The sequence below is a fragment of the Entelurus aequoreus genome, linkage group LG04 (genome assembly GCF_033978785.1).
Source record: "Entelurus aequoreus isolate RoL-2023_Sb linkage group LG04, RoL_Eaeq_v1.1, whole genome shotgun sequence".
NCBI classification, from domain to species: Eukaryota; Metazoa; Chordata; class Actinopteri; order Syngnathiformes; family Syngnathidae; genus Entelurus; species Entelurus aequoreus.
Window position 1 is genome coordinate 67,654,662 of NC_084734.1, and position 25,006 is coordinate 67,679,667.

Genomic DNA, 25,006 nt, shown 5'->3' on the forward strand with positions numbered 1-25,006 from the left:
CTAAAGGATGTCCACACTCATTGTGGCTTGTGCATGTCATGTCTGTCAAGGTAAAACGGCTCAACACATGGCAACATTGCACAGCCAAGCAGAAAACACGCAAGAAAACTGTTACAGTACACGAACAAAAAAAAGTACAAGGAATTCCTAGTCCTCACTGAAAAATACCAAATAAGTAGTGACGGTTGTTCCTAAGACCGACTGTATACATGCACGCACCAATGCCTTTACATGTGACTGACAGAAGGGTATAATTAACACCAAGTAACCCTGTTATTTACACTTCACTCACCACTTGCTTTTTCTTTCTCCGACTTGGCGGCACAGTACAAAATACCTCACACCACATTCTTCTAATTACTCCCGCTTAACGTCCCAAGTTTCCTTTAGATGTCAAACACATCTTCAAAAGACAGATGCAAACAATTTGGTGCTCCAAGGGTCCCTCAAAAAGCGCGACACACGAGCACTTATGACAATAAATATCATCTAATATGTCTGAATATTAGGGGAGAAGGAGGAGGAAAAATGAGTTGACAATGCACAGATGTTTTCTTAAGTTTAATGTCGTGTTTTTGCTCCACATGCCAACAATTCAACAAGTATGAAAGGGTCAAGTGGAATACAAAAAAAATCTTACAAAAGAGCCTGTACAAAAGTTTAAATGTGCCACGACTTATGTAAAACACATTCTCCTGAGGGCCAGCATCTTCTGCAGCGGACATTGTTGTTGGAGTTACACATTTTGGGAAAAAAATAGCATTGTTATACATGTCCACTACAGAGGACGCTGGTTCTCAGGGGGTTTGATGTATAAAACAATATAAATAAGATATTGTATATTCAAAGGAAAATATGACAAAGTAATTTTGCATGATGGATCTTCAGTCACTCCATGGGTTGCTCCTGTTTCTCTTGGATCTCGTTTACTTTTGCCTTTAGTGGGGGGAAAAAAAGAACACTTTAGTAGTGAAATGGAATTAAAACTGACAGGTTATTTCCCCCAATTGAGATAGACAGAATCACGTGTGTCCAAAGTCAGTATGTTTTCATTTATTTGTGATATTTTGTTAAAATTCAATTAGGACGGCCAGAGAAAGACTTGGCGTCGCTTTATAATGGTACTACTGTCTATGTAGCTTGTCGTTTTAAATCCACACAGTAAGTGACACACTGTAGTACTTATGATTCATAACCTCATATGACTTGATGGCACATTATATCTGTTCATCAGTATCCTCCTGAAAGCAATTTGTTTTTGTTCTATTTCTTTTGTCAGACTTACATGTTTTTGAAAAAATTGCCCTACAATTAGGGATGGGTACCTTTCACATTTCAATAGTTAGAATACCAATTCTTAATACCTGGGAATCGTACTTAACGGGGCCCATTTCTTAGTTCGTGTGTGTGGATTCTTGTGTTAACAACTGTCAATTTGTTTAACAATAAAATACATTTTATTCTATATAACTGTGCAGCCTATTTGTTGCAATTCCTAGATGTTAAATGCCAGTAGTTTATAGACTACGGTGAGTTTACTAGTCAGCAGTTGTCTTTGTGATTACGCTGAATCTAGGCTTTTGTTCACCCTAAAAAGTGTTTACATTGTAAGTTTTGTACATGTACACACCAGCTGTTTGATTGTAATGTGTATCTTAGTTGTAGTTTTGATTGCCAAATTTGGAGGTGTTGAAATCACCTTGTAAAATTGTTAATGCTATTCAGATTCAAAGTAAATTAGCATCGAGCTAGTGCATTTTGAAAAGTGGAGCCTTACTGTAAATCAAGTGTTTTCTATCAGGCATACTTGCTTTGTTGGCATGAAAAATTGTAACTTTGCCTAGATAAAGGCAGTTTGGCTGATACCGCCCCGAGTGCTGCTTCAGGGCTTGTCAACCCACCAAATGTTTGAGCCGGCTGAGTCTGGTAATACAGACCAAATTTGGCCCCCTCCCTAGCTATTATATATTTTCACAAAATTACTCTCAGGAAAATACACTGATATATCAAACGTATAATGATGTATACATTATCATTATGCCGCATTAATGCTGCAAGCTTAATGCTAACGTACAATGGACCAGCTACAATTGACAGGTTAATGAAAATTAGCAGGGCCAATCACAAATATATAGACAAACTGTCATTCACACTCACATTCATACTTATGGACAATTTAGAGGGTCAAATGACACTAACATGCATAATATGCTAATTATGGCCAATCGTGCATAAATGATATAAATATATATGTGTTAATGAGCGAGGACAAACAGGCAGCGCTTTATCTATTTGTGGCTGCCTAAATGTATTTGTAGTGGGCCGCCACAAAATATAAATGTACAGGAAACACTGAACGTATCCTCCTCCCTTATTTTTGCCGCTATTTTATGGTAATTGTGTTCCTATATGCGTTTACTTCAGTCTTTGAAGCCGATGCACCACTGACACCATTTCTGTGAGTTCCTAAGACTGCTTTATATCCGGGCACAACTGTCTTCAGTCTGAAGACACTTCTATATTTTATTTGTGTCCCTGCCTCACTGTAAGATGTACAATATCTTTGAGCTATGATGGCCAAATTGTACAGTTGCACAGGTGTCAAAACAACACATTGTACGAAACGTACTGTTTCATTAGGTAACTAATAAAACAGCAATATGTTTTATTAACAACTTGATTAAGCAAATTGTTCATGTTTTCTGTATAAGAAAATTATTTGTAAAGATGGAAAGACAGTAATGAAGTACAGTACTTTCATGCAATGCTGTGACTATTCCAGCATCATCAAATTACTCTTGACAACTGGAAAAACATCAAAGTATGTGATGTGATATCTAAGCCAAGCCACCCAAACTCTCAAGCACATATACTCACGTTATGGCTCTATCTTAAAACATGACGTTCCAAAAGCCTGACGTGACCAGCTGTTGAGCAGAGCAAATTAAACCACACTTTCTGAAGGGACTAATGCAGGGACATGTGGTCAGTCGGCACTTGATGTTTCTAACAAAACTGACATGTGTGATAGAGGAACACAGCGTTTGTGTGATTTTGTCGGATGGAAAAATGTTGCTTTACCGCTTTGAATGAAATTAAATGAATGTGTCTGCCAATATGGAAGATTATATAGCTAAGATCAAATACTTCTCTAGATGAAACTTTGAGAACATATGACTGTGATATATGTTAAATGCCTACTGAAATGATTTTTTAAAATTTAAACGGGGATAGAAGATCCATTCTATGTGTCATACTTGATCATTTCGCGATATTGCCATATTTTTGCTGAAAGGATTTAGTAGAGAACATCGACGATAAAGTTCGCAACTTTTGGTCGCTGATAAAAAAAGCCTTGCCTGTACCGGAAGTAGCGTGACGTCGCAGGTTGAAGGGCTCCTCACATTTCCCCATTGTTTACACCAGCAGCGAGAGCGATTCGGACCGAGAAAGCGACGATTACCCCATTAATTTGAGCGAGGATGAAAGATTTGTGGAAGAGAAACGTGAGAGTGAAGGACTAGAGTGCAGTGCAGGACGCATCTTTTTTCGCTCTGACCGTAACTTAGGTACAAGGGTTCATTGGATTCCACACTTTCTCCTTTTTCTATTGTGGATCACGGATTTGTATTTTAAACCACCTCGGATACTATATCCTCTTGAAAATGAGAGTCGAGAACGCGAAATGGACATTCACAGTGACTTTTATCTCCACGACAATACATCAGCGAAGCTCTTTAGCTACGGAGCTAACGTGATAGCATCGTGCTTAAATGCAGATAGAAACAAAAGAAATAAACCCCTGACTGGAAGGATGGACAGAAAATCAACAATACTATTAAACCATGGACATGTAACTACACGGTTAATGCTTTCCAGGCTGGCGAAGCTTAACAATGCTGTTGCTAATGACGCCATTGAAGCTAACTTAGCAACGGGACCTCACAGAGCTATGCTAAAAACATTAGCTATCCACCTACGCCAGCCCTCATCTGCTCATCAACACCCGTGCTCACCTGCGTTCCAGCGATCGACGGAGCGACGAAGGACTTCACCCGATCATAGATGCGGTCGGCGGCCCGGAGACGGAGAAAGTCAAGGTGAGGTCGGCGGCTTGCGCGTCTGCTATCCATCTCAAAGTCCTCCTGGTTGTGTTGCTGTAGTCCGCCGCTAATACACCGATCCCACCTACAACTTTCTTCTTTGCAGTCTTCATTGTTCATTAAACAAATTGCAAAAGATTCACCAACACAGATGTCCAGAATACTGTGGAATTTTGAGATGAAAACAGAGCTTTTTGTATTGGATTCAATGGGGTCCGAATACCTCCGTTTCAACGATTGACGTCAAGCGCATACGTCATCATACAAAGACGTTTTCAACCGGAAGTTTCGCGGGAAATTTAAAATTGCACTTTATAAGTTAACCCGGCCGTATTGGCATGTGTTGCAATGTTAAGATGTCATCATTGATATATAAACTATCAGACTGCGTGGTCGGTAGTAGTGGGTTTCAGTAGGCCTTTAAGGAGTATAATATGATTTAATGGAGGATAGATAGTGCTGCTACAGACACAAATACAAAAAGTAAGAAACACTCCAAATATTGTATTTATTTTATGAAAGCAAATGGGACCCAAAAATTATTTAGAAACGACTTGATCAAATACTTTTTCATCCCACTTATCATATCGTAATATCATTATCAATGTATTATACAGTTTTTATGGAAGTGAATTGCTGCCTTTTTGTTCTTGTTATATTAATTTTCAAACCTGTATTAAAAATGATTATTTATTATATTATATTATTAAAATTAAAAAAAAAAAAAAAAAAACTATAAATAACATCTATGCCTCACTTGATATAACTCTCACTGCATGTCACTGGAAAAATTGTGTAGGAGTATCCACATTTCAGCAACCATTTTTTAAAGGACAATGCTATAGAACTTACACTAGATATAACTTAGAATAGGCAGTGTACAGCTTATATATCACTATAGATTTAATGTCCTTTGAAAATAACACAGGAAACAGCCATTTTTGTCTAAATAGCTGGCAACACAAGTGAGCACACCACCATTAAACATCAAACTTGTGTCCTAAGTAGGGTTGTACGGTATACCGGTATTAGTATAGTACCGAGATACTAATGAATCATAATCGGTACTATACCGTCTCTGAAAAGTACCGGGCCGCCGTCGTCGTCACGTCATGTCATTGCTGGTTTACGAGGAGACGAGCATGTTACGCAGTGCACAATCACGGAGTACTTACAAGCAGACACAGTGTGTAGACAGAAAAGGGAGATCGGATGCATTTTGGCTTAAAAACTAACGATAAAGGTGAAGTTATAACACTGAAACGCCCATCGGTAGAGATTCTTTAAGACATGGCTAGCTAGTTAGCTAGCGGCTAAAGTCCAGCTCCAGTCTGCAGTGTTGTAGCTACTTCTAAATCACTAATCCTCGCCTCCATGGCAACAAATAAAGTATGTTTCTTACAAGTATCATCCCTGCAGGACGAGAAATAGCTAAATATGCTTCACTACACATCGTAGCTCACCGGTGTCAAAATGTAAACAAACGCCATTAGTGGATATACACCTAACATCGACTGTAATGATACCAAATACAGTAGCGTATCTAGTCGATACTACTATGATTACGTCGATATTTTTTGGCATCACAACATCTCCTGTCGTTATTATATTATGTTTATAAACTCAGGAAATATGTCACTGGACACATGAGGACTTTGAATATGACCAATGTATGATCCTGTAATGACTTGGTATCGGATTGATACCCAAATTTGTGGTGTCATCCAAAACTAATGTAAAATATCAAACAACAGAAGAATAAGTGATTATTACATTTTAACAGAAGTGTAGATAGAACATGTTAAATGAGAAAGTAAGCAGATATTAACAGTAAATGAACAAATAGATTAATAACTCATTTTCTACCACTTGTCCTTCATAATGTGGACAAAATAATAGAATGGAAAATGACACAATATGTTACTGCATACGTCAGCAGCTAAATTAGGAGTCTGTTTGCTTACTTATTAATAAAAGACAAGTTGTCTTGTATGTTTACTATTTTATTTAAGGACAAACTTGCAATAAGAAACATATGTTTAATGTAAATAAAGCCAATAATGCAATTTTTTTATGGTTCCCTTTATTTAGAAAAGTACTGAAATAATTTTGGTACCGGTACCAAAATATTGGTATCGGGACAACACTGGTCCTAAGTGACAATATTTTGGATGAGCACCATTGTTGTCAAGCGACATTAATCCGCTCGAGCATGGAATTCACAACCCCACTATGGACTGGACTCTCACATCTGCGGTCCCTTCTAAGGTTTCTTGCTGTTCCCCATTGGGTAGAGCTTTTTCTTGCACTGATGTGGGATCTGAGCCAAGGGTGTTGTTGTGGCTTGTGCAGCCCTCTGAGACATTTGTGAGCTGCAAATGTTGTAACATGTTGTTTCCATGGTGATACATACATACATACATATACACACATACATACATATACACACACACATACACATACATACATACATACATACATACATACATACATACATACATACATACATACATACATACATATATATATATATGTATATATATATATATGTATATATATATATATATATATATATATATATATATATATATACACACACATACATAGACACATTATTTTTTTATAAGAATACATTTTTTTAGATAAGTTTTTAGGCCATCTCCATGCAACCAGAAGAAGCTTTTCTAACCTGTAACATGTTTTGGAAAAGGTTCATTGCAGGAATCGGTTTGACTCGAGAATCGTGTTGAATGAAGAATTGGTTCTGAATCGAATCGTCACCCCAAGAAAGAGTCAGATCGAATCGTTACACGCCTGAAGATTCACACGCTGAAACACTGTTTTGTGAATTTATTGCTGTATCTTCTTATAGTATTTTGAAGGTTGAAAAACCGGATATGCTTTTAATTACAAAAGTCATGGATTAAAATGGAAACATTTCTTCCACAGCAACAGTAAAGAAAGTGCCACAGTAAAGATAGTTTAAGTAGTTAAAAGTTGAAGTATCTAACAGAGAGTTAAAAGGATTCCAATGCAAGTTGAAAGGGAACAAGGTAAACAGGTGTAAATGTACAAATGAGTAAGGCTAAAATATGTATCATAATGTGCCATTTCTTCAGAATGCTTGCTCATTAGCTCTTATGTTGGTCATTGAGTCCACGGATGTTCAATAAAAGACTATTTGACCATCAGTTCCCAGACTTAATTTTAATCAAACCGCTACCGATTATTGTAAAATCAAACAGTACCATATTTCGATAACTTTGTTTTATGTGACGTCATGTCCTTTTGCAGACTAGCACAGTGTCAAGCATTTGGTGAGGACACAGCGTTTCCCATGTACCCAGAATTTGTACTGCATTGGTTCAAATGTGAGAAGTACACATCCTTTCAAGTTTATCTGGGTGTTGTTTACTGTTATTTTTACTTCATTCAATCGTACTGCTTGTCTTCAGCAAACCTTATGCTAGCTGGGTTTACAGGAGGCGGCCCTCAGACAATGGCGGACCGAATCGATGCAGCAATGCTGAAAGCATTCATTTGTTTATTTTTGAAGCAAACGTCTGGGCAGGACGCTAAGTTTGAGGACTCAGCTTTTTTGGTCAACCCTGGCAAGGCCTGTTGCGAGTCGATACTATCTTGGAAAATGACTGTATGAGCGTTACAAACCAATCTTCTACGATCTTGTAGGTTGGTTTGTATTTGTTTATTTTAAGGACAATGTGCAGTTACATTAAGAAGACGGCTGCACCAGATTTAGCACCATGCTAATTTCCATCTCTAGTCCTTTTATGGCGCATCTAACATCCACAATTAAAATTACACAGGATTGAAAATACACCACAAGATTGAAATTACATAATGATAGGCAATTTAAAATACAAGTACAATACATATAGGGTATGTGAGTTAGAAATCAGTGGGCAGTCAAGTTACAGTATTTTAGCAGCTTCATTTAAAGTGCAGAAGGTCCATCCATCCATCCATTTTTTACCGCTTATCCCTTTTGGGGTCGCGGCGGGTGCTGGAGCCTATCTCAGCTGCATTTGGGCGGAAGGCGGTGTACACCCTGGACAAGTCGCCACCTGGTCAAGAGTGTCAAATCATTTTTATTGAGGGCCACTTCACAATTATGGCTGCCCTCAGAGGGCCGATTTTATATTAGCTGCACACCTAGAATCTAGGTCTTAATTGACCAGTTGTGACCAGTTCTTACTGATGGATTACTTTTTTTTAGCCAAGTCCCGCCTTGCCAGAAAAAAACTATGCTGAAAATATAGAACAAAAGAAACCGTGCTCATTTGTTTTGTTTGAAACCGTTGTAAAGAAGTATAATAACTTGTCTTGTGAATGAAGAAACAATACATAATAGTATCAATAATGACAGTAATTATGAAGAAATCCTTGTGGATTTAAAGTAATTAACTTCAATTGCCCTCTTTTGGCATTATGATAAAGATGTGTTGTTAAATGCAACTACAAATAAATGTATAACCTTAAATACATTAGCAGGAGATAAAATAATTATTTTACCCACTCTGTCTGAATATATATATATATATATATATATATATATATATATATATATATATATATATATATATATATATATATATATATATATATATATATATATATATATATATATATATATATATATATATATATATATATATATACATTGGGGCAAAAAAGTATTTAGTCAGCCACCCATTGATTGTCAATGGGTGGCTGACTAAATACTTTTTTGCCCCACTGTATATATATATATTTATTTTTTATTTTTTTTATTAGTTTTTTTTTTTTTTTTTTTTTTTTGGAGAGCAACAATTATATTTGTCAAATCAAAAGTTATTTGCCTTGCGGTGAATGTTGAATATCAAGTGGCCAGTATGAAAGAATTGCTGGGTTGCAAGCAACCATGCAACTCAGAGGCTATCCCTCCTTAGTCCTTGTCGTTACAGGGGAACTGCACTTTTTTGGAATTTTGCCTATCGTTCACAATCATTACAAATCAAATACATGACGACAGATGGAATTTTTTTTATAATGCATTCTAACTCGTAAATAAACATAGATACAGGTCCGCTTACAGTGGAGCCAATAGGAAGTCCTCTATGCCGCCCATAATACTCAATAAATAACCATCCAAAAACCGCCAACAATACTCCATTTACATTTTGTGATTTGAAATTGTTGATAATTTTTGACATCCAATTTCAGTTTGAATTTATTTCGAATATGCATACAATTCCAACATGTAAACACTTAGTTTGAACAGTTTCTTAAATTGGATCATATTAGTACACTGTTTGAATTCTTTACTTATTAATTCATTCCATAATTCAATTCCACATACAGATGTACTGAAGGTTTTAAATGTTGTACATGCATACAAATGTTTTAAATTAAATTTTTCTCTAAAGTTATATTTCTCTACTTTTGTTGAGAAGAATTGTTGTACGTTATTTGGTAGCAGGTTATAGTTTACTTTGTGCATAATTTTAGCTATTTGCAAATTCACTATATCATGGAATTTTAATATTTTCGATTCAATAAATAAATGGTTTGAGTGTTCCCTATATCCAACGTTATGTATTATTCTAACTGATCTTTTTTGTAAAACGGTTAGTGACTGAAGCGTACATTTGTAGTTATTTCCCCATATTTCTGCTTAAACCCTCAATATGGTAACAATAGTGAGCAGTAAAGAATATGAAGTGCTTTTTGGTCCAATACATATTTAGTTTGATTCATTATTGATGTGTTTCTTGCCACCTTAAGTTGTATATTTTTATATGAGATTTCCAGTTCATTTTATCATCAATCAATCAATGTTTATTTATATAGCCCTAAATCACAAGTGTCTCAAAGGGCTGCACAAGCCACAACAACATCCTCGGTACAGAGCCCACATAAGGGCAAGGAAAACTTACCCCAGTGGGACGTCGATGTGAATGACTATGGGAAACCTTGGAGAGGACCGCATATGTGGGTAACCCCCCCCTCTAGGGGAGACCGAAAGCAATGGATGTCGAGTGGGTCTGACATAATATTGTGAAAGTCCAGTCCATAGTGGATCTAACATAATAGTGAGAGCATCAATCATTACAAATGTATATTCCGTCTATTTACATTTTTTCACGATTTTAATTATTTAAAATGGTTCTTATCAATTATTCACAGCTTTCGCATGGGATCTTGGTTTAATTTGGTGCTCTGTCACGATGATCATTCATTCATCTATCCTGATCCATTTAATCTATCAAAAGTGTCTGGCACCTGCAGGCAAGGAAGCAGGGCGAAACTTTCTCACGGTGAGCAGCAACAGAGCGACCAGAGCGGCGTGTGCTGTGCCACTCGGGTGGGCAGTAGCCCTTGAGTGCCCGGTAAAATAGTAAATTCCGGCGTCGCCAAGTGTCTACGTTAGTGTGGCTCGTTTCTAGCCTAGATCCAAGTTGCACTGCAGCCGGGCTAGGCTCGCCTTCAGCCGTGGCCTAGGTTAGCATGGGTCCGAAGCCAAGGAGAGCGGTTATCCCCCCTGAGGACGACATGGAAGAAATTAAGAAATCTCTTGAGTTCTTGTCGGCTGAGATCGCAACAATTGCTGAACAGCAAAAGAAAATCGTGGATCTGATGGGTGACATTCAGTCACTCAAAAGACTGAACACGGAGAAAGACAAAGCTATAAAAGTTTTGGAATGTCGCGTGGCCGACTTGGAGCAGTACTCCCGCATGAACAACGTGATCGTCAGCGGACTGAAGACCAAACATTGGTCATACGCCAGTGTGGCAGCCCGGGAGAACGGTCCCGTAGGGCGGGAGGGAGTTCAATCGGAGTCGGAGGTGGAATCGCTGGAGCAGCAGGTGGTCAGCTTTTTGGGGAGCAGGAGGATCTCCGTGGACAGGAGCGACATTGAAGCCTGTCACACGCTGCCTACGAGAACCAAAGGAGCGACACCAGCGATCATCATTCGCTTCACCAACAGAAAGAACAAGATCGCGATCCTAAAACAGGGTCGCAAATTAAAAGGAACGGAGGTGTACATTAACGAACATATCACCAAAAGGAATGGTGAGATCGCCAGGCGCGCACGAATCCTGAGGAAGCAAAGCAAAATTCAGTCTACATGGACTGCCAGCTGTAAAGTGTTTATCAAGCTGAATGGTACCACCCCAGAAGAGGAGAAAGTCATGGTCATCAACGACATCAGTGATTTGGACAAATTCGATATCTGAAGAACTATCTGCGGCACTACTCATGGACACTTTTCACACACACATAATGACTGTCACTCATTGTTTCCCTTTTTATTCTCTAGTTTTTTGCTGCAGTTGCAGATGTCATGCCTATGTACTAGTTGGGCGTTGTTATATATGTCTACCTGTACAGCTTTTTATGCCTCAAAGCAGGCCTATACTACCGTGTTTCAGGGTCAATTGTAAAAAGCAATACAAGTCATCAATCGCTCTCTTTCTTCTCATGGTTTCATACAACCTTAAACTACCCGGCAAAGGCCTACTAATACCTCACTTGAATATCTGTAGCTTAAGAAATAAAATCCCTGATTTATGTATGATAATGAAGTCTAATGATATACACATTATGGCAATATCTGAAACCCATCTTGACTCCTCTTTTGAGGATGTTGAATTAGCTGTAGACGGATACACAATTTTTAGGAATGATAGAACAAGATATGGTGGAGGTGTAGCTGTGTATGTGCAGAGTCACATTCCTGTGACAGTAAGACATGATTTAATGTTGGCTGATTTTGAGGCCCTGTGGATCCAGGTTCACCTGCCACAGACCAAACCCATACTGGTTGGGTGCTGCTATAGACCACCTAGTGCCGATATAAAATACCTGGATTTAATATGCAAGATGTTGGATAAATCTAGTGATGAGAACAGAGAGATATATTTTACTGGGGACACAAACATTGATTGGTCCGCTATGTGCCCGCTGAAAAAGAAACTTATTGCTGTAACAAATGCCTGTAACCTCACACAGACCATTACAGTACCAACTAGATCAACTATAAATAGAAATGGGCTAAAGTCATCCAAATGCATTGACCACCTATTCACTAATGTTCCTGATAAATGCACTAAAACAGTATCAATAGCTCTTGGCTTTACGGACCACAACTTAATTGCAATAAGGAGGAAGACCAAGCTCTCCAAAGCTCCTAGTGTAACAATACATAAAAGGTCTTATAAATATTTTAATGAAGTAAAATTTATAGATGATGTGAAACATGTTAACTGGGAAACTGTGTGTCTTGAGGAGGATCCTGAAGCTGCTTTGAGCACATTCATGAAGTTATTTTTGCAGATTGCAGATAAGCATGCTCCTGTCAGGAAAACAACTGTCAAGGCAAATGGCGCCCCCTGGTTAGGGAATGAGCTCAAAGCACTTATGAAGCAACGTAACCAGGCTAAAAAGTTGGCGGACTCTTCTGGTCTACTTTCTGATGCGATGATCTATCGTAAATTAAGAAATCGTGTAACTAAAATAAATAGAGGTAATAAAAAGGTATATTATCAGACAAAGATCTATGACTTTAGACATGATGGTAAACAATTGTGGAAAATTTTAAATCAAATAATGGGAAGATCAGCATCATGTAAAACAAATTCGTATATAGAAGTTGATGGAGCTTACCTGACTAAGCCAATGGAAATTGCCACATATTTTAATAATTACTTCACAAACAAGGTGGAAAATCTGAGAGTGAATATGACGCCTTCTGATGGCTCCTCCTCATGCACATTAATTGAAAATCATATAATGAAGGGTAAAAACTGCAGGTTCGATTTTGTACCAGTTAGTAGTTCTGATATTGAGAAATTGTTGTTATCACTGCCATCTGATAAACCTGCTGGGACGGACATGTTAGATGGCAAATTGTTAAGAATTGCGGCATGCCATGTATCAACTCCGATTTGTCATATATTTAATAAATCATTAAGATATGGAGTCTGTCCTGGGGTTTGGAAGGAGGCCAAGGTCATCCCTCTACCCAAGGACAAAAATAAAGATTTTACTGGTAAAAACAGTAGACCAATAAGCATACTTCCTGTTCTTAGTAAATTGATGGAAAAAGTTGTTTTCAAACAAATTCAAGATTACTTTACCTACAACAAACTGATGTCGTGTTCCCAGCATGCTTATAGGCAAGGTCACTCAACATCTACTGCTCTAGCTCAGCTGACTGATGACTGGCTGTCTCAAATGGATGTCAAGAAGATGGTTGGTACTGTCCTGATTGACTTTAGTGCAGCATTCGATGTCATAGATCACAGCATAATGATCTCCAAACTGAGAAAATATGGTTTTAATAGTATGTCACTTTCTTGGATGTTGAGCTATCTATCAGGAAGATCACAGAGAGTGTGTTTTAATGGTAGCCTATCTGAACGCAAGTACAATTACAATTACTCATTTTCAACCCATATTCAGTTGAATATGCTACAAAGACAACATATTTGATGTTCAAACTGATAAACATTTATTTTTTGATGCCAGCAACACGTGACAAAGAAGTTGGGAAAGGTGGCAATAAATACTGATAAAGTTGAGGAATGTTCATCAAACACTTATTTGGAACATCCCACAGGTGAACAGGCAAATTGGGAACATGTGGGTGCCATGATTGATAAAAGTAGATTCCATGAAATGCTCAGTCATTCACAAACAAGGATGGGGCGAGGGTCACCACTTTGTCAACAAATGCGTGAGCAAATTCTTGAACAGTTTAAGTAAAACCTTTCTCAACCAGCTATTGCAAGGAATTTAGGGATTTCACCATCTACGGTCCGTAATATCATCAAAGGGTTCAGAGAATCTGGAGAAATCACTACACGTAAGCAGCTAAACCCGTGACCTTCGATCCCTCAGGCTGTACTGCATCAACAAGCGACGTCAGTGTGTAAAGGATATCACCACATGGGCTCAGGAACACTTCAGAAACCCACTGTCAGTAACTACAGTTGATCGCTACATCTGTAAGTGCAAGTTAAAACTCTCCTATGCAAGGCAAAAACCGTTTATCAACAACACCCAGAAACGCCGTCAGCTTCGCTGGGCCTGAGCTCATCTAAGATGGACTGATACAAAGTGGAAAAGTGTTCTGTGGTCTGACGAGTCCACATTTCAAATTGTTTTTGGAAACTGTGGACGTCGTGTCCTCCGGACCAACGAGGAAAAGAACCATCCGCATTGTTATAGGCGCAAAGTTGAAAAGCCAGCTTCTGTGATGGTATGGGGGTGTATTAGTTCCCAAGACATGGGTAACTTACAATCTGTGAAGGCGCCATTAATACTGAAAGGTACATACAGGTTTTGGAGCAACATATGTTGGCATCCAAGCAATGTTACCATGGACGCCCCTGCTTATTTCAGCAAGACAATGCCAAGCCACGTGTTACATCAACGTGGCTTCAGAGTAAAAGAGTGCAGGTACTAGACTGGCCTGCATGTAGTCCAGACCTGTCTCCCATTGAAAATGTGTGGCGCATTATGAAGCCTAAAATACCAAAACGGAGACCCCCAGACTGTTGAACAACTTAAGCTGTACATCAAGCAAGAATGGGAAAGAATTATACCTGAGAAGCTTAAAAAATGTGTCTCCTCAGTTCCCAAACATTTACTGAGTGTTGTTAAAAGAAAAGGCCATGTAACACAGGGGTGAACATGGCCTTTCCCAACTACTTTGGCACGTGTTACAGCCATGAAATTCTAAGTTAATTATTATTTGCAAAAAAAAAAATTAAGTTTATGAGTTTGAACATCAAATATATTGTCTTTGTAGTGCATTCAATTGAATATGGGTTGAAAAGGATTTGCAAACCATTGTATTCCGTTTATATTTACATATAACACAATTTCCCAACTCATATGGAAACCGGGTTTGTAAATGAAGACTGGGAACTAAAAGTGTACTCACATGTGTTGGCAGCTACCGGTATGTAGACTATAATGTCTCAGTGACATTTGTAAAGTTTTGTCTCTTTAGAAAACATAATTAAATGGTTGCAGAAAAGTGAGGTGTGCACTTACATTTAAATAATTGAATATTTGTTTTAGAGGAAAACTGGACCCCATCTGTCCACAGATGGCTGCTACTTTGTAAAAATACAGGTGAATACTTACCTCAAAGGTGTTGAGAACATGTTGACAAACATCACAGAGCTCAGTTAGGCCCCTACGAAGAGTCTCGATGGCTGGAGTTCCATCTGAAAACCAAAACAAAAAAAAGTGTAACAGGTGTGAGGAAAAGGTTTTTTCCATCATGACAAAACATCCACATTAACAAAACAAACTCGAAACCACTAATCTATCATCCTTTTAAAACTGTTCTCGGCCTCAAAACAGCTGTCTAAAACGCAGTGTCCAAAACAATGCTGGATTTTGTGGCTGGTGTTTAGTGCTGCAGTGTTGAGGTTGTTGGAGAGGAAATATTTCAAGTATGCAAGTTCTTAATTTGCAGCATAAGATCATTTCCTTTCACTCATTTTGTCAGATTTGTATTGATCAAAAACAAATGCTATATTTGCACACTCTTCATCGCCTGTACAACCATGACTAAAATTCATTAAAGACAAAAATAAGGAAGCGATCTGTAAGTGTTCTTGAGACGGCGCAGCTCAGATGGTAGAGCGGCCGTGCCAGCACTTGAGGGTTTCAGGTTTGATTCCAGCGTACACCATCCTAGTCACGGTCGTTGCGTCCTTGGGCTAACACTACCCACCTTGCTCCCAATGAGGCTGTAGGCGCAAATTAGCAACCACGGTTCTGCCAGTCTACCCCAGGGCAGCTATGGCTACAAATGTAGCTTACTACCATCCATGTGTGCATGTGGAGTGAATGAATGATGGGTACTCATTTCTCTGTGAAGTGAAATACACAAATCTGATCCATTTTTATTATTATTAAAATTGAAAACATTGTCTCATACACTGATACCTCGGCGTATAAGAGCCCCACCTAACAACTTTTTTGGAGATCTGTGCAGTCTCTTTGCTATTTTTTGTTTTAAGAAATGTTTTGCTGGCTTTTAAACATGTGAGTTACGAACCAGTTTCAGATACCTCCCCACTGCTGTGAGATTCACTCAAAACCCGGTATTAGCATTAGCTAATAGGTAGAAGACAATTATTTTTATTTTTTTTGTCCGAAGAAAGTGAGTGTGAAAGAAAGTACTGAGAAGAAGCGGATGAAATTGATTGAACTAAAAAAATAAATCATCAAACAGCATGATTGTGTCACAGTACAACCTGCACTATATTCAAGCAGAAGCTATTACACACTAACCAATGACGTAAAAAATGTTTCTAAATGGTGGTCATTTATTGATAAAACTATGGAAAAGCGGCTGATTGATGGAGAAGCAGCTCACAGGCGACACCGTAGAAGTCCACTTATTAAATAACTTCATTTAACTACTATGGTTAATTGTAGTACATTATATTGTATTGTTTTTGATACAATATTTGTTAATTAGAACTTATTTTTTTATTGAAAAAACTTGGGATTTTTAAATTGTGGAGACACTAGTTAAGAAACCGGTATTTGAGCTCAAGTGCTCCAATGAAAACAAAAACAAAGGACGGCAACGAGCACTGGAGACAGAACTAAACACAAAACCCTAGGAGAATAACAACAAAACATGACAAGAAATTACCTGAGGAATAGGTCATGACAAAAATAGGATAATATGGGTGTGACACAATATTAGGTTTACGAGAATCAGACAATATTTTAACATTACTACAATGACAAAAATATATGAGTAGACAAACAGACTTTTTTTTTAACTGAGTCGCAAAATAATGCATTAAGAAAATGTTTTATATATTTGCAGGTATGACCTAAGCATGCTAAGCAGCTTTTAACAATTGAGCTAATTTCCTCTGTCCAATCAATGTTACAGTGTAGTAATAACATAGGCAAAAACAATTTAAAAATACAGCAAAACGATATAATGTAACAGGAAAAAGGGGTGTTTATATTAATAAGTAATAACAGATGTGTTTTTTCAAATATACTGTATGTATATTTTTTAGCTTTTTTAAACAAATACATGCGTCATCGCCAATTATGCTAAATGGACTGTCAGTCTGAGGGAAACACTGTTTCAACCACGTTTGCTCCTGTGTGAGACTGGAAAAGTGGGTCTGAAGACAGCTTTTCTTCTCAATATAATCTCGCAAAATCTCGTCACACGCCTACAGTTTACTAAAACAAAATAAAAATAATGTGATGTGGCATTATAGAAAATGTTCCTGAATTTGGTCAGTATTAAAGGGCCCTATGCTGCTAATTTCAGCTTCAAAATAGTTAATATAACATGGGATGCCAGGCCCAATAGGACACAATTCTTAGTTTAAAAAAAACAAAAAACATAATACAGTGGTACCTCGGTTTTGCGTATGATTTGTTTTTTGTCAAAAGTTTTTGCCAACGTTTTCCCAGATTTCCCTACACTGTCTTGGTTATCGTACGACCAAACATTGCGCTTTAACACACTGGTTTATTTTCCTCCGCATGATTCCGACTAACTGAGTGGCCAAACAAAGATTCCTAAGTGCCACCAAAAATGTCTCCAGTCCCGTTCCTATTGAGCAGTACCGCAAAATAACCCACTAAGGGACCAAAGAGAGCCAAATGCCAGCACCCCTACAAAGAGGGAAAGAAACACCACCGAACCCAAGAAATAACTTGCAGGTGGCATTCATGTAGATTAATGAAGAAGATCAAGGTACCACTGCACTCTAAAAGTAGTAAATTGTGGCAGGGTAAATCTGCATTTTTCTCCTCATAGGCGAAATGTTCCCACCCACCTCTCAGAGCTGCGTAGAGATAGGATAGGATATACTTTTATTTATCCCACAATGGGGTGATTGTTGCGCAGTCCCAACAGGGGTTCAAACCAGTAACTTAAAAGAACACATGAAAACAAGCGGGAAACATTAAAACACAAAGGAAGACATAAAAGAAGACCACAGAGCTGCTGCAACATCAGCAGCACCATATTTTACATACAGCAACAAAAGATGCAATAACACAAAAAAAGCACTCACCTTAACCAGTTACATGCTTATAGTTATCAGGAAACTATAAAGAAGACTATCTTATTTTATAAAAATGGGTGAATATTGAAGAATCTTGCATTTAACTGTGCTTTGTTCACAAAATGTAAAGCGTTCATAAAGTGTGTGAGCAGAGGAGCAGTGACCTTGAGGTAGATCTTTAGCTCCCAGACAGTGGCATCCTTAGGCCAATTTTAGGGGGTAGTGAAGCATCCTTAAAATATTATTAAGCCCTCCTACATAACTTTGTCTGTTCATTCCATTTTTTTGACAAAGAATTGCAGACAAATTCAACAGAATCACTTTAAATACACAAACATAACAAGTTATTAATAACTTAAATATAGGGCTGCACAACTAATCGACATCGAATTGACACCAAAGTTTTAATTACTGCAATTATTCATCGCAAGAGGTGGAGGTTTTTAATTTTGTTCTCTCTTCCATCTTCCAATTGGAATCAGAATTATCCTGCCTTGTATCTTTTGCCTGTTGACCAATCAAAAGATATTACAGGAAACAGTGCTATGTGCGCTGCAGCCGGTATACTAATAACAAACACCATTTGTGTTGTATTAGTGTACAGTATCTGAAAAACGTTGTGTGGAAACTGTGTAAAATGGCTAAAGGAACTTCCCGGGTAAAAGCAGTTGGAGGCCTGTCAACTCAGATCAAAATGGATGGACCATAATGAGGCCAACAAGCGGCCAAGGACGGTGTAAGCAATCATGGGTGTAGTATGCGTAAACTCAAATATTTTTAAAAGTAGATTGTTGCATATTATTCTAATGTATGGCAACTTGAGATAAAAATATGTTGATTGACGGTCTAAAAGTAACATGATTTTATAAATAAATAAATGGGTTATACTTGTATAGCGCTTTTCTACCTTCAAGGTACTCAAAGCGCTTTGACAGTATTTCCACATTCACCCATTCACACACACATTCACACACTGATTTTCTTACACTCATTATTCTAGCCGTTTTATGCATTTAAATTAATCAAATCTAAAAATTGCAAACCAAATCGCAATCGCAATTTTTGGCAGTTTTTAGATTAGTTCTTAAAATGTTGCAACCCTACTTAAATACAATCAATCATAAATCCCTGTCAGTTTCCCATCATTTCAGAGTGTAAGAGAGTTTGTTCCTTCAGTGCGTTGTAATCCAATGGATTTCATTCGTTTACAGAGAGAACTGCCCACATCCCTGAACATCAAGACCACGTTTAATCTGCGACACTGAAGTTTAGTCTTGCAGGCATGTCAATTTAAAAATAGTAATAGTCATTTACAACCCTGAAAACAGACAGCATTATTTGCTGCTTCCCCCCACCAAATAAATGGCATTGTGTAGCCATGTTATTTAGTAATGGTGTATTTAGCTTAGTTTATGACAACACAGTGCTCTTTTTTAACTTGTATTACTTTTTTGCACTTGTACATGCATTAGATGCAATAATCTGATGAATATGGCAGTTTCTTCCTAACCCTGGAGTGTTGGCTTTAGTCTAACCTTAGCGACTTTTCTGTGCAATTGTCATTACTGATATGGTGTTGTACTGTATTAAAAAACCAGACTGAAACGATGTTAATGAATGATTTCTCAGTCTTTGTTAGCGGTGCCTGCGTGGTACGCTTGCTCATATCTTGTGCATTCCCTGGGGCCTGTCCTTAAAAACCTCCGCTCACGAGAAAACAAGTCTTTCCATTGCCACCCTACTCTGGATTAAATACAAAATTCTTACATCTGAAGATGCTATTTTTGAGAAAATGTGACAAACTATAAGGAAGCGGCAAGTTGCCATTCATAGACTTCCTATAGTTGTGTCCTCTCTTGGCCGGTAAGAGGCTTGTTTTTGTACTTATGAGGAGAAGATTACATCAAAAAAGAATGTTTCCAATCCACCCATTTTTGCGGTGTTACATCACAGTACAATAATGGCAAGAATAACATGCGTTAGACAAGGCACATGCTTTCTGCTGACGGAGGTAATTTTTAACTAGGTCAAAAGCTTAGGGCTCAGGATGCTCCAAAAATTCATTATTCAGGCCAACAACAAGTTGTCTCAGTGTTGCACACATTACCCATGTGACAAGACCGATTTTGAAAAATAAAAAGTTTTTATCTCTATACAAACGGTTGTTGCTCTCTTTGATCAAAGCGGAAAGTTTGTGATACAGAGAGCCTCAGGACATAATTTTTTCACTTGATCAAGGGATATGTTTACTCTGCAACAAACAAACAAAAGGGCAAGTCTCTGGGTATGTTGCACATCTGCTGAAATAAACAAAACACATGAGCCCCTTTTCCACCTCTAGAACTTTACCCCGAATCTATGCACATTTGGACGGGAATGAGTGACGTGTAAATGTGTAATACATAAAAACAACAGCGTATAGCAGGGGTGTCCAAACTTTTTCCACTGAGGGCCGCAAACTGAAAAATCAAAGCATGCGGAGGCCATTTTGATATTTTTTCCTTTTTTAAAACCAATACAATATATAGTTGTTTTTTTACCTTTATGGCTTTCCTCAAATTTGGTCCCCGGTACCCAGGAGGGTTTCAGTCATAAAAATGTTAGAAATAAGTAATAATTTAATTATTTTAATTTTTTTTATTCAACGCTTAAATCTTGAGATCAACTTCCGGTCTGTCTGTCGTTATAACGTTTTTAAAAATGTTTTTATGTTTAAGCCCTTTATGTCAAAACCCTTATTATATGGCAAACACACAAACTATGCAACATTTTCCCCAAAAACATTTCAAAGTGGAATATTTGATGTGAAGTAATTGGTGCCTTAAATAGGTCAATAATTCATAACAATAAAAAAAGAAAAAGAGTAAGTGTTGAAAATAAGCCACATTTATATTTATATTTTTGACTTTTAACACTTAAGTCTGTAGATCTGTTTATTATAAGATTTTATAATTGTTTTCATATTTTTTTTGTTTGTTTAATGCCCTTTTTGTGAAAGAAAAGTTTGTTTCGCACAAAATATGCAATATTTCCCCCAGAAAATGTTTTAAAGTGGAATTGTTCATGTGAAGTAATTGGAGCTTTCAATAGGTCAATAACAGTCCGCATGGCAGCTTTGTGTTATTAGTGTCAACATTGCAACTTTTTCCTTGTTACATTTCACCTGTTTACTCTTTTATTACACTTTTTTATGTTTTTATTTTTGATTATAGTATTTTCTGAATGTGCCGGTTGCCGTTAACAAATTAGGTGGGGGCCACAAATGGCCCTAGGGCCGCACTTTGGACACCACTGGCGTATAGTCATGAATGAACGGTATAACCTAACACTGCACGACTGTATGTGTTGGGGTGCATTCTTGTGCAGCGTTTCAGAAGAAGAACAGACAGTTCCACCATTCACATTGATTAATAAATTCAGGCAGCAGTTTGATGACGTGCTGCTATTTCTAGAGACTTGTGTAGAATTGAGGAGTGATGCATTTAGGAAAATTACATTCTATTTTGTTTTTCTCAACCAGAAAAAAGAACATGTTGCGACGCTTAAACAATAGCCTTCCTCTTAGCAAACTTTTGTATTTGCATGCGTTTACATTACACAAAAATATACTAACCAAATGTATGTTTATGGCTATTACTGCAGATACTGTACTGCAGCGTCATCAGACTACATAATTGTTCCTCGGACATTGCAAATGCAAAACTTATTGGAACCATGAAAGGAAAATGGGCTTAATAGAGGGTTTCAAGGGCCCCCACTTACCTTTTGTCTGAATGCGAAAGTTGATCTTACTCTCTGACGGATGTGTGATTGTGTACCCGCAAAACTCAACACACTCACTGGTGCAGAGAAGGAGAGCAAAAGTGAGATTACTGTCAATTCAGGGGTTTAAACTAGACAGATCATATTACAATTTGATCAAAAGCACTGACTTTTTCATGATCATATAGCGCAGGGAGTTTCCCAGGGTATGGTCTTCATCATGCATCACAAATGTCACGGAGCCCTCATCTGCCCCATCAGCCTGGACCTAAAACCCATCATAAACATCACATACTAAAAGCACAGTGTAACTATAATATATTGCCAAAGGTATTTGGCCACCTGCCTTGACTCACATATGAACTTGAAGTGCCATCCCATTCCTAACCCCTAGGGGTTAAATATGATGTTGGGCCCCCTTTTGCAACTATAACAGCTTCAACTCTTCTGGGAAGGCTGTCCACAAGGTTGGGAAGTGTGTTCATTAGGAATTGTCTACCATTCTTCCAAAAGCGCATTGGTGAGGTGACACACTGATGTTGGTCGAGAAGGCCTGGCTCTCAGTCTCCGTTCTAATTCATCCCAAAGGTGTTCTATCGGGTTCAAGTCAGGACTCTGTGCAGGCCAGTCAAGTTCATCCACACCACACTCTGTCATCCATGTCTTTATGGACCTTGCTTTGTGCACTGGTGCACAGTAGGTAGTTTATTATTATTTGGTCAATCGTCAACAAAATAAACAAACAGTTGTACATTCATAGATTGAAAATGAAAATGTTGCAGACCAAAAGGGGTTTGGCTGAAGTTGAACACTTATTGCGCCTAACCCTATAAACAATGTCAAGTACAAGATGAACTTCCGAAAATTATTAAATGTCCTTTGTACAACATATTATAAATACACATTATACACAACATAAACACAGTTCAATTATATACACAGTAAAGGCATGTGAAATATCCTTGTACACGTGTTAAACCTTTGTACCAATGTATATACTATATACAAATAATTATACTTCCATTATTATTTATATCCCACATTTAGTATTTTCATTAACATTGATCATAGTATTAACTACTGCGTTGATTCGAGAGTGATATATTTTTTCAAGACATTGGTCTTAAAGTGTTTTTTAAATGTGTGAATGGAACTGGAACATTTTAAGGAATCATCCAAGCTGTTCCACAGTTGAACCCCACTGACAGAAACACATCTACTTTTTAAGCTCGTTCTTATCTTAGCTTTCTGGAAGACAGCTGAACCTCTGAGGAAGGGGCCCGCTCCAAACAGTTCCCACAAGGTTGGGAGCATGGAATTGTCCAAAATGTTTAGTATCCTGGAGCATTCAAAGTTCCTTTCACTGGAACTAAGGGGCCAAGCCCAACTCCGGAAAAACAACCCCACACCATAATTCTTCCTCCACCAAATTTCACACTCGGCACAATGCAGTACCGTTCTCCTAGCAACCTCCAAACCCAGACTCGTCCATCAGATTGCTACATGGAAAAGTAAGATTCATCACTACAGAGACCGAGTCTCCACTGCTCTAGAGTCCAGTGGCGACGTGCTTTACACCACTGCATCCGACACTTTGCATTGGACTCTGTGATGTATACCTTAGATGCCGCTGCTCGGCCATGGAAACCCATTCCATGAAGCTCTCTGCGTACTGTACGTGGGCTACTTGGAAGGTCACATGAAGTTTGGAGCTCTATAGCAACTGACTGTGCAGAAAGTCGGCGACCTCTTTGCACTATGCGCTCCAGCATACGCTGACCCCTCTCTGTCAGTTAACGTGGCCTACCACTTTGTGGCTGAGTTGATGTTGTTCCCAAACTCTTCCATTTTCTTACAATAAAGCCGACAGTTGACTTTGAAATATTTAGGAGCGAGGACATTTCACGACTGGATTTGTTGCACAGGTCGCATCCTATGAAAGTTCCACGCTGGAAATCACATTGATTGATTGAAACTTTTATTAGTAGATTGCACAGTACATATTCCGTACAATTGACCACTAAATGGTAACACCTGAATAGGTTTTTCAACTTGTTTAAGTCGGGGTCCACGTTAAACTGAGCTCCTGAGAGCTGCCCGTTCTCGATGCTTAAGTGCTTGATTTTATACACCTGTGGCCGGGCCAAATGATTAGAACACCTGATTCTGATCATTTGGATGGGTGGCCAAATACTTTTGGCAGTATAGTGTATATCAGTGAGAGTAACACTCTGTCGTCCATCCATCCATCCATTTTCTACCGCTTATTCCCTTCGGGGTCGCGGGGGGTGCTGGTGCCTATCTCAGCTACAATCGTGTCCCTTATCAATTGTGCCGCCTAGCGGGAAAACAGCGAACATCAGGCAAAAAGGAGCTACAAACACTAAGTCGCGTCCGTTATATTATATAGTTCAATCATTAGTTAGGTGTGTAACGAAAATGAAACAACAAATTGAAGCTTAGTTTTGCCAAAGAAGCCAGGTCCCAGGTGACGTTAAATAACGCAGCAACGGCAGTCATATGCTGTATCTAGCTGAGTAGTTCAAAGTGAACGCCATAATTTGCCAACTTGGGCTACCACCCATTCACCATTTTATACAATGACAGGTTATGTTTTTATTCCACAACTACGCTCCTTACCATCTCCAGGACTTGTTTTTTCTCCCCTTCAGCAGCCATGCTGTCCTTTCACTTCCGCTGCTTGCCTGAGCAACGAGTCATTGAGCCCTAACCCGTTTTCAGTCTGACAGGCAAATAGATGGAGAACGTTTGTTTACTTCTGCAACAAAGAAAAAAAACTAACAAAACACACACACAAGAGTCTTATAGATGATCATATTTAGTCATTTCATATTTTGTTTACATATCTAAGTAATTTTTATCAAACAAAAAATGTTGCATAAAAAAACATGTGAAATTTGATTAATGGACACGAGTAAAAAATAATGTTAGCGGTGAAATTTCTGCATACCTACATTTATAACTTATTATTGAATCCAAAATGTGTATAAAACAACACAAAATGCTTTAAATGTGGAAAATAATGTAATTCTAACCGTGGA

At 38.1% G+C, this 25,006-nt stretch overlaps 2 protein-coding genes across 3 annotated transcripts in view; both read right to left on the minus strand.

Moving 5' to 3' along the window:
• Positions 1 to 25,006, minus strand: part of slc7a2 (solute carrier family 7 member 2) — a 396,413-nt gene that overhangs the window by 246,473 nt on the left and 124,934 nt on the right. The gene's annotated exons all lie outside the window — the stretch shown is intronic.
• On the minus strand, positions 547 to 24,706 carry polr1d (RNA polymerase I and III subunit D). Of its 2 annotated transcripts, none has more exons than XM_062045543.1 (5): positions 24,585 to 24,706; positions 22,115 to 22,212; positions 21,945 to 22,021; positions 15,262 to 15,344; positions 547 to 936 (listed from the first exon to the last, which is right to left on the minus strand). In XM_062045543.1, exons 1-5 carry the CDS (start codon positions 24,621 to 24,623, stop codon positions 889 to 891), a joined length of 345 nt encoding a protein of 114 aa, XP_061901527.1. In that variant the 5' UTR covers positions 24,624 to 24,706; the 3' UTR covers positions 547 to 888. The 2 variants fall into 2 exon arrangements, with proteins under 2 accessions (XP_061901527.1, XP_061901528.1); XM_062045544.1 differs by lacking the exon at positions 547 to 936 and adding an exon at positions 2,877 to 2,927.

Excerpts from the sequence above, each read along its gene's own strand:
- polr1d (XM_062045543.1), bottom strand. The coding sequence starts at position 24,623 with ATGGCTGCTGAAGGGGAGAAAAAACAAGTCCTGGAGATG. Across the intron at positions 22,213-24,584 it reads AAAAACAAGTCCTGGAGATG|GTCCAGGCTGATGGGGCAGA; the intron begins GTAAGGAGCGTA and ends GATGGGTTTTAG. Across the intron at positions 22,022-22,114 it reads CGCTATATGATCATGAAAAA|TGAGTGTGTTGAGTTTTGCG; the intron begins GTCAGTGCTTTT and ends TCTCTGCACCAG.